Source organism: Gekko japonicus, unplaced genomic scaffold, assembly GCF_001447785.1.
Source record: "Gekko japonicus isolate JY-2015 unplaced genomic scaffold, Gekko_japonicus_V1.1 scaffold157, whole genome shotgun sequence".
NCBI classification, from domain to species: domain Eukaryota; kingdom Metazoa; phylum Chordata; class Lepidosauria; order Squamata; family Gekkonidae; genus Gekko; species Gekko japonicus.
Window position 1 is genome coordinate 1,647,343 of NW_015168051.1, and position 13,445 is coordinate 1,660,787.

At 41.5% G+C, this 13,445-nt stretch overlaps 1 protein-coding gene across 1 annotated transcript in view; it reads right to left on the reverse strand.

Moving 5' to 3' along the window:
* Positions 1-13,445, reverse strand: part of PTPN2 (protein tyrosine phosphatase, non-receptor type 2) — a 53,810-nt gene that overhangs the window by 30,579 nt on the left and 9,786 nt on the right. Inside the window, exons 2-3 of the mRNA XM_015414361.1 lie at positions 9,753-9,843; positions 3,738-3,838 (exon numbers count right to left, since the gene is read on the reverse strand). Of these exons, the coding sequence (XP_015269847.1) occupies positions 3,738-3,838; positions 9,753-9,843 (192 nt within the window). The remainder of the gene's footprint in view (positions 1-3,737; positions 3,839-9,752; positions 9,844-13,445) is intronic.

Consider the following 13,445-nt stretch of genomic DNA (forward strand, 5'->3'; position numbering starts at 1 on the left):
GCGCCAAAGTTGAGATGCCGTGGCGGGATCCCACGATCCCCTGGGCCGCGGCGCCTTTTCTCCCTGGCACGATCAGATGCTGGGGAGAAAACACAGTTCAGATGGGGAGCCTACCGAACTGCGCATGTCGGAGCATGCACAGTTCGGCTAGGAGCTGGGGATGAGCCGGCGCAAAGACGCGCCGGCGATCCGACGGCCCGGCTTGTGGCGCTTCAATCAGAAGAACCACCAGGTTAGGTGGTTCTTTTTGGTGCGGGTTTTCGGCCGGGAGAGACGGATCAGAGACGGGCAGGCAACGATTCCCAGATGTTGCCGTGGGATCGTGCCCGTTTGATCTGCCCCCGTTCTGTCTCGCTCCCGGACCAAAACCCCTCATCTGAACAGGACCTCAGTGAGGCTTCCAATATTGGGACAGGGGCCATCCTAAATCAGATTGGGGAGGATGGAATCCAACATTTTATCCATTAACAGCAGGAAGTTAGTGGAGAGAGAACAGCATCTCTCCGCCATAGAAAAATAATGTTTGGTAATAGTGTGGGCCGTGGGGAAGCTAAAACCATATGTCTGGGGAAGAAAATTCACATTGTGTACCAACCTATTCCCCATTATGTAGTTTGTAACAGATTTTGGCCAGTTCGTGAAGCTATGCTGGTGAACTGAAGAACTGCCACAAACTTTCACAAATTTTGATGCAGTTCATGACTCTTCACAAAAAACAGCTGAGCAGCAAGGAGCTCAGCTGTTTGGGTTAAATAGCTGGGAGCCATTTAAACCTTTGCTTTATGCTTCATGTGAAAAGCCACGGGGAGCAGAAAGCAGAGGTTTAAATTGCTCCAAGCCTGGGGCTGGCTGCCAGGAAAAGCCCTTTAAACAGCTGAGCTGCAGGGGCAGCCTGCTCCATTGCTCATTTGTTTAGATCAAAACAACTGAGCCACAGGGGCAGCCTGCTCTCATGCCTCAGCTATTTACAGCCTGAAACATCTGAGCTACGGGAGTAGGCTGCCCCCTTGGCTCAGCTGTTTTGGGCACGAACCTTGTGAACCCAGTTCAGTTTGTATGCAAACCTACTGGATTTGCGGTTCAGTTTGTGGTTCACCCATGAACCAAACCGCATTTCTGTGGTTTATGCCCATTCCTAGTCTCATCTCACATGGTGACAAGGATACCGTAATCACCAATCTGATATGAAACTAACATGCAATTAAGTCACCCCAGTAATTTCTGTGGAAGAGATTAAAATTCTATTGAAACAGATGCACCACTATGCATATCATGTGCAATTCTCTGTGTTCACTAAAACTATTCTCAATGCCTTCAGTTTTTTCTTAAGTAACATAAGGTAAATACAAGCTATATTGCCTTTACATTTTCAAGTTATTATTCAAACTAAAATAATTTCTACATAATACTATGAATTTGGTTGACTATCACCTTTAAATCCAAATAAACATGCTATATCAGATCATGCTCTATTTAGGATACTGATAATTTTCAATTTTCTGAAAAACTCACCATTGCTCACAACAAATTATTTGCCTGTGTAACTGAACAATCACCACCACCACATATAGTTGAATTTAAATGAACATTTCAAAGTCCAGATAAATCTTTAAGACTATAGGTATTAAACAGCTTTCAGAATACAAAAATAAAAATAAAAAAATTAAAAATAAAAAAACCCAAGGCCATGTGCATTTAGCATTTTTTTTTACCATGAGTTAATTTCAGAGCAGCAATCACATACTCCCATCCCCAAAATGGGGGGGGGGGGAAAGTAACACAAGAAAACTGTATAGGGTTGCAGTGTTAGAACCCTTCCATATCTTTAAAATATCCATATCTTTAAAATATCCAAAGACAATTTTGAAGGTCAGATGGACAACTCTTTAAAAGAAAACAGTATTAATAGCTGTTTTCTTTGCAGCTAAAGAATACCCCTATTTTTCCTAAACAAATATTTTATACCTAATTTGAATCAACGTTTACTAAGACTTGTTTTTTTCCTCACAGGGCTTGAGCAAGCAGATATGTAAGGAATCAGCCCCAGTAGGCAGCTCGGAAAGGAGGGAGAGACTACTGTTGTTCTCTTCCCATATGTTTAGGGTTGCCAAGTCCCCTCACTGTGCCAGAGGGGGGATTTGAGGGGCATTCCAGGACATCTTATATGCGATGACATCATCCAGAAGTGACGTTATTACAACAGTGACACTCTGGTTTAAGGGCAAACTATAGTTTTAGGCCAAATTTACCACAGAGTTTTGCCCTCAAACCAGAGCATCCCATGTGATGCCTAGGGTTCCCAAGTACCTACCTTCGATCCGGCAGCGGACACATGCTTCCCCGCCGGAAGATTCTTGCTTGGAACACAGGCGCCGCACTATTGCTTGGAACACAGGCGCTGCACTATTCCATCGCCCAGATGTGACGTAGGCACATAGCTGGGTGACGCTCTGGTAATGGGACTGGAAACTCGATGGTACCATCGAGTTTCCAGCCCCATTGCTAAAGCGTCACCCGGCTACGTGCCTACATCACGTCTGGGCAATGGAATAGTGCAGCGCCTGTGTTTTCCCCACGGGAATGGTCCCGCGAAGAACTATACATCCCCCGCCGAATTAAGGTAAGTACTTGGGAGCCCTGGTGATGCCCCGATGTGATGATGCCACTTCTGGGTGACATCATCCTATTGGGGACGTCACACAGGGATGCAGCAGTTTGGGGGGGGGGGTTCCTCTGCCGGCCACCTGGCTAGCAGTGGGGTGAAGCTCCAAAAACTGGGAGAACCCCTGCCAGGACCCGGGGACTGGCAACCTTACATATATCTCAAATAACAAGAGACAAAGAACAAACCCATCTTATTCTCCCCACCAAAGCCCTCTTTACATTTGACAATGAAACTGCTCCCAGCAGGGCTTTACAGCTGAAGAGGGACATTATTCATGAACTAACAGTTCTGCCAAATGAGAAGGGAGCACTCACTGGAGAAGACCCTGATGCTGGGAAAGATTGAAGGTCAAAGAAGACGGGGACGGCAAAGGATGAGATGGTTAGACAGTGTCATAGATGCAACGAACATGAAATTGAGTGAACTTCAGAGGACAGCAGAAGACAGGAGGGCCTGGCGTGACCTGATCCATGGGGTCGCGAAGAGTCGGACTCGACTGTGCGACTGAACAACAACAACAGTTCTGCTAATAACCAAGTCTCCAGCCAAACCAAGTCCAAACCAAGCTCCATAAAGGATAATAGTGAACTGAGCCAGTATAATTAACAGGATCTTTAGTTAGGCAGGATGTGCAGTACTGCAGTACACATGCACCAGTTAGGAAGCTGAATCTGTGCTGTACCAAATTTTACAACTTTATGCCTAGAAGCTCCTATCAGTGTGAGCCTCTGTTCAGAACCTTGTTGCCTCAGGCAATGTAGCGAGTGAGTTTGTTTGGCCACTCTGGTCTTCCCTAGCATAAACCTAGATACTACAGGCAGTGCATTCCTATGAAGTTGGTCTTAGTAGCTGCCAGTATTATGCAGTTATTGGCATAAGGTAAGTCCACTAAGCTACCTCAGCACCCAAGAACCAGTTTTCTGCACGAAGCCAACCACAACTTTAGACGTCCAAGGAAACTAAGAATTCATACATCATTTTATTTTGACATGTATTTGGCATGATCTCTATTTTCATTACATTAGATATATAATACTTTAAACCAGTACTTAAAAATCTGATTAATACTTACCTGTGTTAAAATATAATTTCTTTGGGCTTCTTCATTAACCACCAAGCTTGCATTGATGTAATCATTGTCTGTATTCTGCAGTACGACTCGACTGTGATCATCTTGAAATAAATATATCATGAAAACACTAAGTCTCACAACTCCAGTAGTAAAAGTCAGTGTACTGCAGATGAATTTGTACATAGTAATAGAAAGTACTGTATAGTGGTACATAATGATCCTATTTTGCATACCTCATTACCAAATACATTCAATATACAGTCCAAATTCTCTTTTATCAAGCAAAAATGGCTTCTTTTTCATTTAACAACACTGAGAATAAAAGAAAGAAAATACTATTGAAAAAATAGTATGGAGTACAATCACATTTTTAAAAAGTTCTCCTAAAGCAAAGTCACTTGACATAGACATAGTAAATATAAACTCAGCAGCCGGGGCTCTATAAATCCCAGGCACCAGGGTGCCATGGAGCCTCGAGATTTCATTGTTTTCTGCAGTCATTTGTTGTAATTTATTTATTTATAATTTGAATTTATAAACTGCCCTCCCCTGACTCTACAGGGCCCATCAAAGAATAAAACATTCATAAATATAAAACAATGTAAACATAATAATAATAATAATAACAACAACAACAATAACAAGCTAAAACAATCTCAGATAGCACAATATTCCAATTGTGTTATTGCCTCGCGAGGAAGGTAGGGAAGAAGCCGGGAACACGAAGGGAAGGGAAAGGGAGTGCCAGAAAGATGGTACCTGTCGTCATCCTCAACCAAAAGCCTGGTGGAACATCTCTGCTTTGCAAGCCCTGCAGAACTGCATTAGGTCCCACATGTGTGAATGTTATCCAGCAGAGAGTTCCACCAGGTAGGAGCCGGGACAGAAAAAGGCCTGGCTCTGGTTAAGGACAGCCAGACATCTTTTGGGCTGGGGATCACCAGTAGATTGTTCTCTGCAGAGTATACTGCTCTTTGGGGGACATACCAGAGGAGATGGTCCTGTAGGTAAGTGCCTCCTGATGATTCTCATGAAAAGTACAAAGCTTATTTAAATAGGGGATAGAGGCTAGCTTTTTGTTGTGATGATAACCAGGGTTTATGTTTGTTCATATAATACAACACTTTTATCATACCCTTAAAAAATGACAAGAAACTGTGAAGAGTTTAGGATTACGTTTTGTGGTAGCACCCAAGAGAAAGTACAGTTGCTAAAATATAAGCCCTAAAGGCTGAAAAGTAAGTCCATCTCCGACATTTTTGGGGTGGCTAGTAAAGCTGAAGAAAATTTGTCATGGCCTGATCTAAGCCATATGTATCAACACACCAAAGAGTGCAGGACACTTCCTAAGTAACATGCTGAATTTCTCTTAACCAGATAAGTTTGGAAGAATTAAACTATTTGATATTGCTATGCAAACTTCTTCATTATGCAGGTGTGTTTGACAAAATGGGCTTTGGCAGCAAAAGCTTACACAACAATACGTTTGTCAGTTTTGAAGATGTGTGTTCTAATGTAACAACTTATAACTCTTTAAGGCAGGCCAGTATTATTCCTATACCATGGCTTGTCCAAGGCTACTTAAACAAATTCACAGCAAAGGTGAAATTGGAGCTATTTTTAACCATGACATTAAACCAGCTCTCACCTCTAACTTGTGTTGCTAAAATTCACCAAGAATGGTGTTTCTCACAACTCCTTCTTATGAGTCACTTACCTAACATAGGTCCCGGTTACACGTGCAAGATAATGCGCGGGGGAAGCAAAGCTATTTAAACCTGGAGGAAATTGACCCGCAGTTGCGCGATCACACAGTTCTTTGAAGCTGTGGGCATAGCCTGCCACTGCGTGATCAGAGGCAATTGCGGGTGAATTGGGGTTTTTTGGCTGCTTTCGATTCACCTAAATGGAGGATCAATGAATCGCATCTCCACACTGAGGGCTTCCTATGGCAGTATGCAATGATGCGCATACTGAAAAGGGAAAAAACAACAACGGTATGGCCTAATCAGACCACCCCCGACGCCATGAGAGCGCGCTGGAGCGATCATACGGGGGAAAGTCCGTCTGTGGTCCATAGCAACCCGTTTGATACTGGACTTTCCCCGGTATTTTTTAACTCTGCTTCTTCGGCAGAGTAAGATGGGTTGCCAACGGGTGTGGGACACTTGCCAGATGTTCCCATGTGATTGGGACCATAGTAATCTTTCCGCCTGCACGAAACACTTTCCACATTTTGAAGTAAGCAGTCATTTAGAAATAGGATACCAAATGTTCCAGTGAAGCAGCAAAGCAAACACTTAGAGACTATCTACCAGGAAAAGGCCCTACACAACAAGGTGACGCATGTGGCCATGTACAAAGAAACTTCATGTTGCATACACTTCATTACATTTTCTACAGCAGCTCTCACAACAGGTAAGAACAAATGCTTTTACAACTACACAATTGATGGCCATATATGTTAGCAAATAAGAAGCAAACACCGCAGAATGCCTTTTGGTTGCACACATACTTTCTTTAAATGTACATAAACATCTTCTGGATAGCCAGGTTTGGACCCTTTGTGCATTTGATGAGCTGCTACAAATGGGGGAAAGCATCAAGGGAGGAAAGAAGGATTTTTGACACTAATAAAGGTATAGCCACAACCAAAAGATGGCAGCTAGGTAGAAGTGTACAACAAATACCTGCAACCCTCACTTCCTTTTTAAGACCACTTCTACTCAAAGAGTTAACCAAGCTTACGTTAAATAATGAATTGAAAAGGTGCTATTTTAAGTAACAGTTTAAGACTATTTTGATTGCAGCCTTCTTAAATGAGCACCATTTGTCTTGCTTTAAAGTTGATGAAATGTACTGGAAGTTAGAAAACTTTTTTCTCTTCCAAGGCAATGAAATACGTATACTAGTCACCTTTTCTTCAAAGGTTAAAAGCTATTGAAAGCCTTGGTTCAGAGCTACTTGCTGTTCGTAGGATATATACAGTGGCAAATTGGATAGGTATATTTTTAGGAGCCACTCGTACAAGTTCCAATATATAATTTGGAGTCTAGTCTTTTTTAATGTATGAGAAATTAAAATATGAGTTACTTGAAAACAAACAATTTACCATGCTTGGAAATGAAAGTGTTAAAGATTCTCTTTTCATGTATAAATTTATTGGAACTCAAATGTTTCTGCTGGACAGAAACCAAAACCTTTGTAAATACTACATGCCATTTGCCAACAGGAAAAACTTAAGATCTTGTTATAGTAAATCACACATACTGGTACTAGTGTTCTCGGAAAGATGATGTCAGCAAGCACTGTTTTAACCATTTAATCACCAAACAGTTCCTGTTTGATTTCTTGCAGCAGACAACTTCTGCGCTTCATATCATAACACCAGACAAGCCAGCTTCCAAGATACTCTACTTATAACCAAACAGAAAGGGCATTTTCCGTAAAAACCATTGCAAGAGTCTCGCAGCTTGTTAAACAATCCACATTTCTACATTATTAACCAAAGGGAACTTGAATGCTATCTACTCCCCACCCCCAATTAACAGAAATTTTGATTAACTCTCTTTATAGTAAAACCTAAAGAATCCTAAGGACTGAAGCACAGACCCTCCACTTGCCCAGACTGAAGAAGTCAGGCACAGGTTTGGGTAACAGGAAAATATTACACTCTGCCTAGGGTGCCCTTCACTAATAAGGGTGATATTATTTTCATTCTCCATAACCCCCAAGACAACAAATGTGTGTGTGTGTGTGTGGGGAAAACGAGTTCCAGATTATTCAGAGGCTCTTTTCTTTATTTTAAGGCACTTTAAGCTTCCCTCTGAGATACGTAAAAAAATGAAAGCTGAAAAATTGTTTTATTATCCAAGTGGGAGACTAAAAATGACTAAAATGAAATTTTCAAATATACTAGTGTGTAGTCTAGCAAACAAGCACCCCAATCTGCAAAGTATTTCTTATTACAGTCCCACAGAAATCAACAAGATTTTAGGAATATTTTATTAAGCCTATCATTCTCATCTGGAGAAAAGCTCACTAAGTAACAATAGAAAATTATCCTACTGCCAACAAAGAGATTCTTAATGGTCACTGTAACCTGGGATCCTCACTCCTCTCCCTTTGCTCAACAACTTTATTTCTCATTTATAAGCTACTCACATTTAATCCTCTTAATAACTACCAAATAATTCAATTTGATTCAAACTGTCTGGGCTGCCAAGACACTAGTGGGGGGATGAGGGGGACACTCTGGGAGCCGGAAGTGTTGCCCCAATGTCACCAGAAATGGCATTGTGCATTGTACCTGCATCAACTAGAAGTGATGTAGGCATATTGGGGGTGACACTCTGGTTTTTAGGAAAAACTCTATGGTAAAAGAGTTTGGGGGGATTTACTCTCGATGGCCAGCTGTCTCATACTAGAGAAATAATACGCAATATGTCCCCAAGGCTCACATCAGTGTCTATTCAGGAAGAATCTAAGCTTAAAAGGGAGAAAGTAATGTTTACGTGTTTTGTTGTTTATAGCAGAAGCTTTTAAGACCCTGCTTTGGCCTTCTAACTCTGCAAAATGAACTTAATAGAACATATGAAGAAGGAAATTATAAATAAAATTACAAACGATAGAGGTCTGTTACAGTTTTGATTTACATGCTAATATCACACCGTCCCACCTGTACTATTAAAATACCTACTTTGCCTCCCCATATACGTAAGAAAAATGAAGCATGTTTCCAAAAGTGCTCTGTGCTGCTCATTTAAATTTATACTGGCTCTTCTTTAATTGATGGGGAAAAACTCTATGGTAAAATCGCCCCCTAACCATAGTTTTGCCCAAAAACCATAGAGTTGCCCCTTCCACATCACCTACATGCCTATGCCACTTCCAGGTGATGTAGGCACGTCATTCCACATTGCTGTTAGGGGGGGGGGCTTGGGGGGGTCAGAAGCCCGCAGAACTGGGGGATTCTCCCCCCCTCCAACTGGGGACTGGCAACCCTACAAACAGTCCTGCTGTGTGAAATTCAGGCATATTATCACATCAACAAGGTACCTACAAAAATGTCTAGATCCAATGTTCTTAGTGCATTTTAGTGCTAGAGAGTTTACTAGCTTTCGGGGAGCGAAACACCAGTTACCATTCTGACTGTTCCAATGAGCATTACCCAAGACTTTTCCAACTGCTGCGATTGCTCCCTTCAAATACAGCCTTGTCTGTAGTCAAATGAGCACACATGAAGCTGTCTTATTTATTTATTGTATGGCATGTACTAAGTCATACCATTGGTTTATCAAGGTGAATACTGGCTACTCTGACAGAAGCCTCCCTAAGTCGCACATAAAGGTCTTTCACATTCCCTATTACCCAATTCTTTCACATGGAGTTGAAACCTGGGACCTTCTGCATGCAAAGCACATTCTCCAGCACTAAGCCACAGGCCACAGATCTTCCACAGCAATAAATGAATGTCTCAGAAAAATTTCCAAATGCTGTTTAGAAGAGATTTGACCACCAGAACTTTCTTCCTCCTCTGCAGACACATCTCCTTGAATCTTTCATTTGTTCTATTTTATATCAATTATACTATATGAAGTGTGGAAAATTTAGAAGAAAAACCTGCTTTGGTGCAATATAGTTGGATTTGAAAGAAAACTGTAAACTCCTCCAATGTAAAAATGCAAAGGCACTCAAAACAGAGGAAGCTGTACATACATACAACCTATAATAATAATTCTGGAAATCTGGATAATAAGAAAATTACATAGATAGGAGGCTGAGCTCTCCTATGTTAGAACACAAACAAATCTACAGGCGCCTATGTATAAAGAAGGCATTTCACATTTTCTACACTAAGCCCTTGGTGAGCACACATAAGTCTCAGATACTGAGATAGACCAGTACATGACCTTTTCTGCAGCACTCTGACCTAAATGACTAGTAAAAATCTGTTTAGAATGTTAAATACTAGCATACCATAGGGTTGATTTGAATAAATGAAAGTTTACTTACATGGACTAACATCTCTGTATCTGTTTCGATTTCGGTTTTCTGGATACTTTGCAACTTTATGTGGATAATCCTTGGATTGGTTACGAATATCCTTGAAGAAGAAAAGAGACAGTTAAATGAAGTCCTGTTTACCCACTAGCAATAAAACAGTGGGCAAGCAAATTAATCAAGGTTTGTTATTTGTTAAGTCAATTTCCGATGGCAAACAAGCACTTTTTCACTAATGAAAATATTATGCAGATTACACTTAAAAATAGGGCACCTGCAAAGAATCCCAGGGTGGTGGGGAAACAATTTAGAAACTCTGCATCGGAGAATCTCTCTCTCCAGGAATCTCCAAGTTATCAGGGGCATCAGCATGCTGATATCTCCTTTTCCCTTTAAACAGACACTCACTCTCAACATTCAGACCCTTCTGAAGCTGTAATGATTTCATGTTTAACTGTGTGTGTGTGGCTTTAAAAGTTTGGTTTGCATGGCTGTGATGATAATCTAGAGTGCTGGAATCAGGCAAGTGATATGATTGGTGAGTGACAGAGAGGGGGAGGGGTTTTGGAATGGATGCTGTGTGGAGGATTTGAATGTCTATCAAGAGGGTCAGTTAGATATGACAGTTGATGAAGATCAGTTAAGTTCTGATTTCTGTGAGAGAAGCAGATGTTCTGTGTATGAGGGGAGTGAGACCCATCCCTGTGTGGGATGAGTTTAGTTCTGGGGTCTGAAGGAGAGACCTTCTTGTGTGTGTTATGGAAAGTTGAAGTATAAAGAAACAGTAACCATATATGGCCTGAAGGAAAAAGTGTTACAAAGTTACCTAAGGAAAAATCCCTGTCAGTAGGGAGCAGACTGTGTGTTATACCTACTTTACTAGTTACATGGTTCTACCCTCGTATTTATGCTTTCTTTAAATAAATCCTATTTCATTCAAGTATACCAGCTCTGGAAAGAATCCTTCCTCAGACCACATAGTTCCTCGAAAGCTTAAACCCTCGATATACCTACCCAGTGATGAATATTATATTATAAAGCTTTGGAAAGCCTTAAATTTCCTGGTGGCAGCCGGATTACCCAGTAGAGAAAAACATAAAGTACACTTTTAAAGGGAAACCAGACCTCCCCAGTAAAGGGGTCGTCACAGAAGCGTTTTCAGTCTCCATCAGGTCAGTTTAATTCTCCCCTTCCCTTTTTTTAAAAAATTACAAAATATTTTTATTTTGCATATTTGAAGGGACCCTGAAGTAGGTAGAGACACCCACACAAGGAGCAGTCAGTATATTATTAGATACAGTGGTGGTGACACACTGGTTGCTCTCCAGTGTCTTCAAAACCAGTACTAGAACTGACAAAGCATCTTGGACGATAGTTGCCAAACTCAGCTGAAGTCGATGTGCATTACCATACAGTGCACCCTCCCCTTCCCCGGCACTTTGCATCTGCTACTGTTGCCTTAAATCCTATACACAAATGTCCTAACTTCTTTCTTTGTGTTACATATAGGCCACAGCGTTACCAAACCATTTCAGCTTGGCACTGGTACTACTTAATAACAAAGCATTACCAGGGAATGATGCAAATGCTTTCCTGATCCTAGACTTGAACCATTTGATACCTCTCCCAGGAATGCATTTCCTAAAAGTGAGGCGTATATTGCATATTCTGTCCAGTACATGTTTATTTCTATGGAACTCTGCAAGCAGTAACCTGCAAACTAGATCTAAGCAACTCTGTAGGGAGTGGGGCAAAGTGATAAATGCATGAACTATGTTGTCTTTGGGTATCCCCTAAATTCTTTCTTTCAGCTCTTTGCTGAAGTTTACAGTTTGACTGTGTTCGGTATAAACTGCCAAACCATTAGACTGCTATAAAAATTTATGTCAAGTACAAAAATTCCCCTTGATACAGTAGGATAAAAGCTCTCTCTGTCTTTGCATGTTAAAGGGGGAGTTCTTTCAGAAGAACCAATATAGAACTGCAGTAATAAATTTTTCCAGTAATGTTCAATTAGTTACAAGTACCTGCACAACTGCTACACTAGCACAAAAGTCTGATACACCTCTGTTTTTCAAAACCCCAGTGGTACCAATTTAAGTAGACTATAAATTTTGAATTTGACGACTAGCACCTTCCAACCTGTGCAACATGGCAAGAGGCCTAGGAATCTACACATAGGCTCAAAAAAGTCAGAAAAGCTGACACATTGCAGACCAAGATTGTCCACTGCAGATTACAAGAAATGGGTATTAAAGCACTGGCTACTGAAAAGAAAAGCTAGGTTTTTCAATAAGAATTGATTTATTTCACCATCTAGTTTTGCAGTTTCCCATTTAAGGTAATGAACAAGCTAACTATGGACAAATTGGAACCAAGAAGTTCTTCATTTACTCAAATGGAGCACTAGGTTTCCCCCCTAGTTGTTTGCCATCGAGAATTTTCTTACATTTGCACATAAATTACTAAATATACAGCAAGAAACTGTGTATAAATTGGGGGGGTGTCATCTTACATTCAGGTAATCCTCCTTTCAGGTAAACACAGTACCAACTTCTCACCCAGAGGTGCATTTAAACTTAGGTCAACTATATACTATATATTCACCCCACTTTTCTAATCAAAAAGCTGGTTTTCTAAGCAGTTTAAAGGAATCAAATTCACAACTAAAAACTAAATATGAAGACTTAAATGCAGACTAAACATCTCTGCAGCAACAAGAATTTCTTCTAATTGAGTCAGATCCCCCCAGCAACCTGAAATCCTGCTGTCAGAAGATGAAGGAATTCAGGGAACATTCCAGGCAACCATCGGAAGGGGAAGGTGGAAAAATCATGTTTCTTGGGCAGAAATCCTCTTTTTAAAAAACTCTGATATGTCTTATTGCTGAAATATGTTTTTCCCATTACAACTTGTAGAAAAGCAGGATATAAGTGTTTTGAATAATTAAGCAAGCGTGATTCCTTCTGGGGGCAAGGGAACATCATACTTAGGGTCCATTGGGTCTTGAAAGCATCAGCCCGGTCACTGCTTCCTTGCACAGATGATTTTTATTTTCAGCTGACAGCTCCAGGGACCTGGAGGTGTGGTTACTGTCACCCACTTCAGGGTTACAATACACTACAAAGGAAAAGAGCCAGGATACTGCAACCTGCCCTTTTGCCCGGAATCTCCTTGAGATAATTCTTCTCCTCTTCTGGCCGCTGCTGCTTCTTCTTCCCCCTTCTCCCCCGAGCTGGCTTGGATTTCCTTCCTAATTCTGTGCCTTCTCTCTTCAGCCAGGCCCCTCCCATTTCCCTTTCCTCTCTATTTATAGCCCCAGTTTCACACCTGCCCTTGAGCTAAGCTCCACCCTCCTCTTCTCTGTTCCCTGCTCTAGGTAGCCACACCCTGCCTTACAACACTTAGGCCTAGAAAGCCATTGTTCCCACATCCAGGCTCGCTCACTTCCTTAAGCTTTCCTAGCACAGATTGCCAAAGCTGCCCTGTTGCTGAGGCTACCATGGCTGCACCCTCCTGCTCCTGCTCCACTAAGGGAAGTCCTGCTACTGAGTCCAGGAATGTGTCCACCAGGCAGGTCACTGCCAAGTAGCCTGCCAGAGCAAACCAAATGGATTCAGACCTGATGGAGAAGTGCTCAATTGCATCATGTCTTCAACTGATGGGCTCAATGGATATATGAAAGCTGCTGTACTCCCTTCCCTC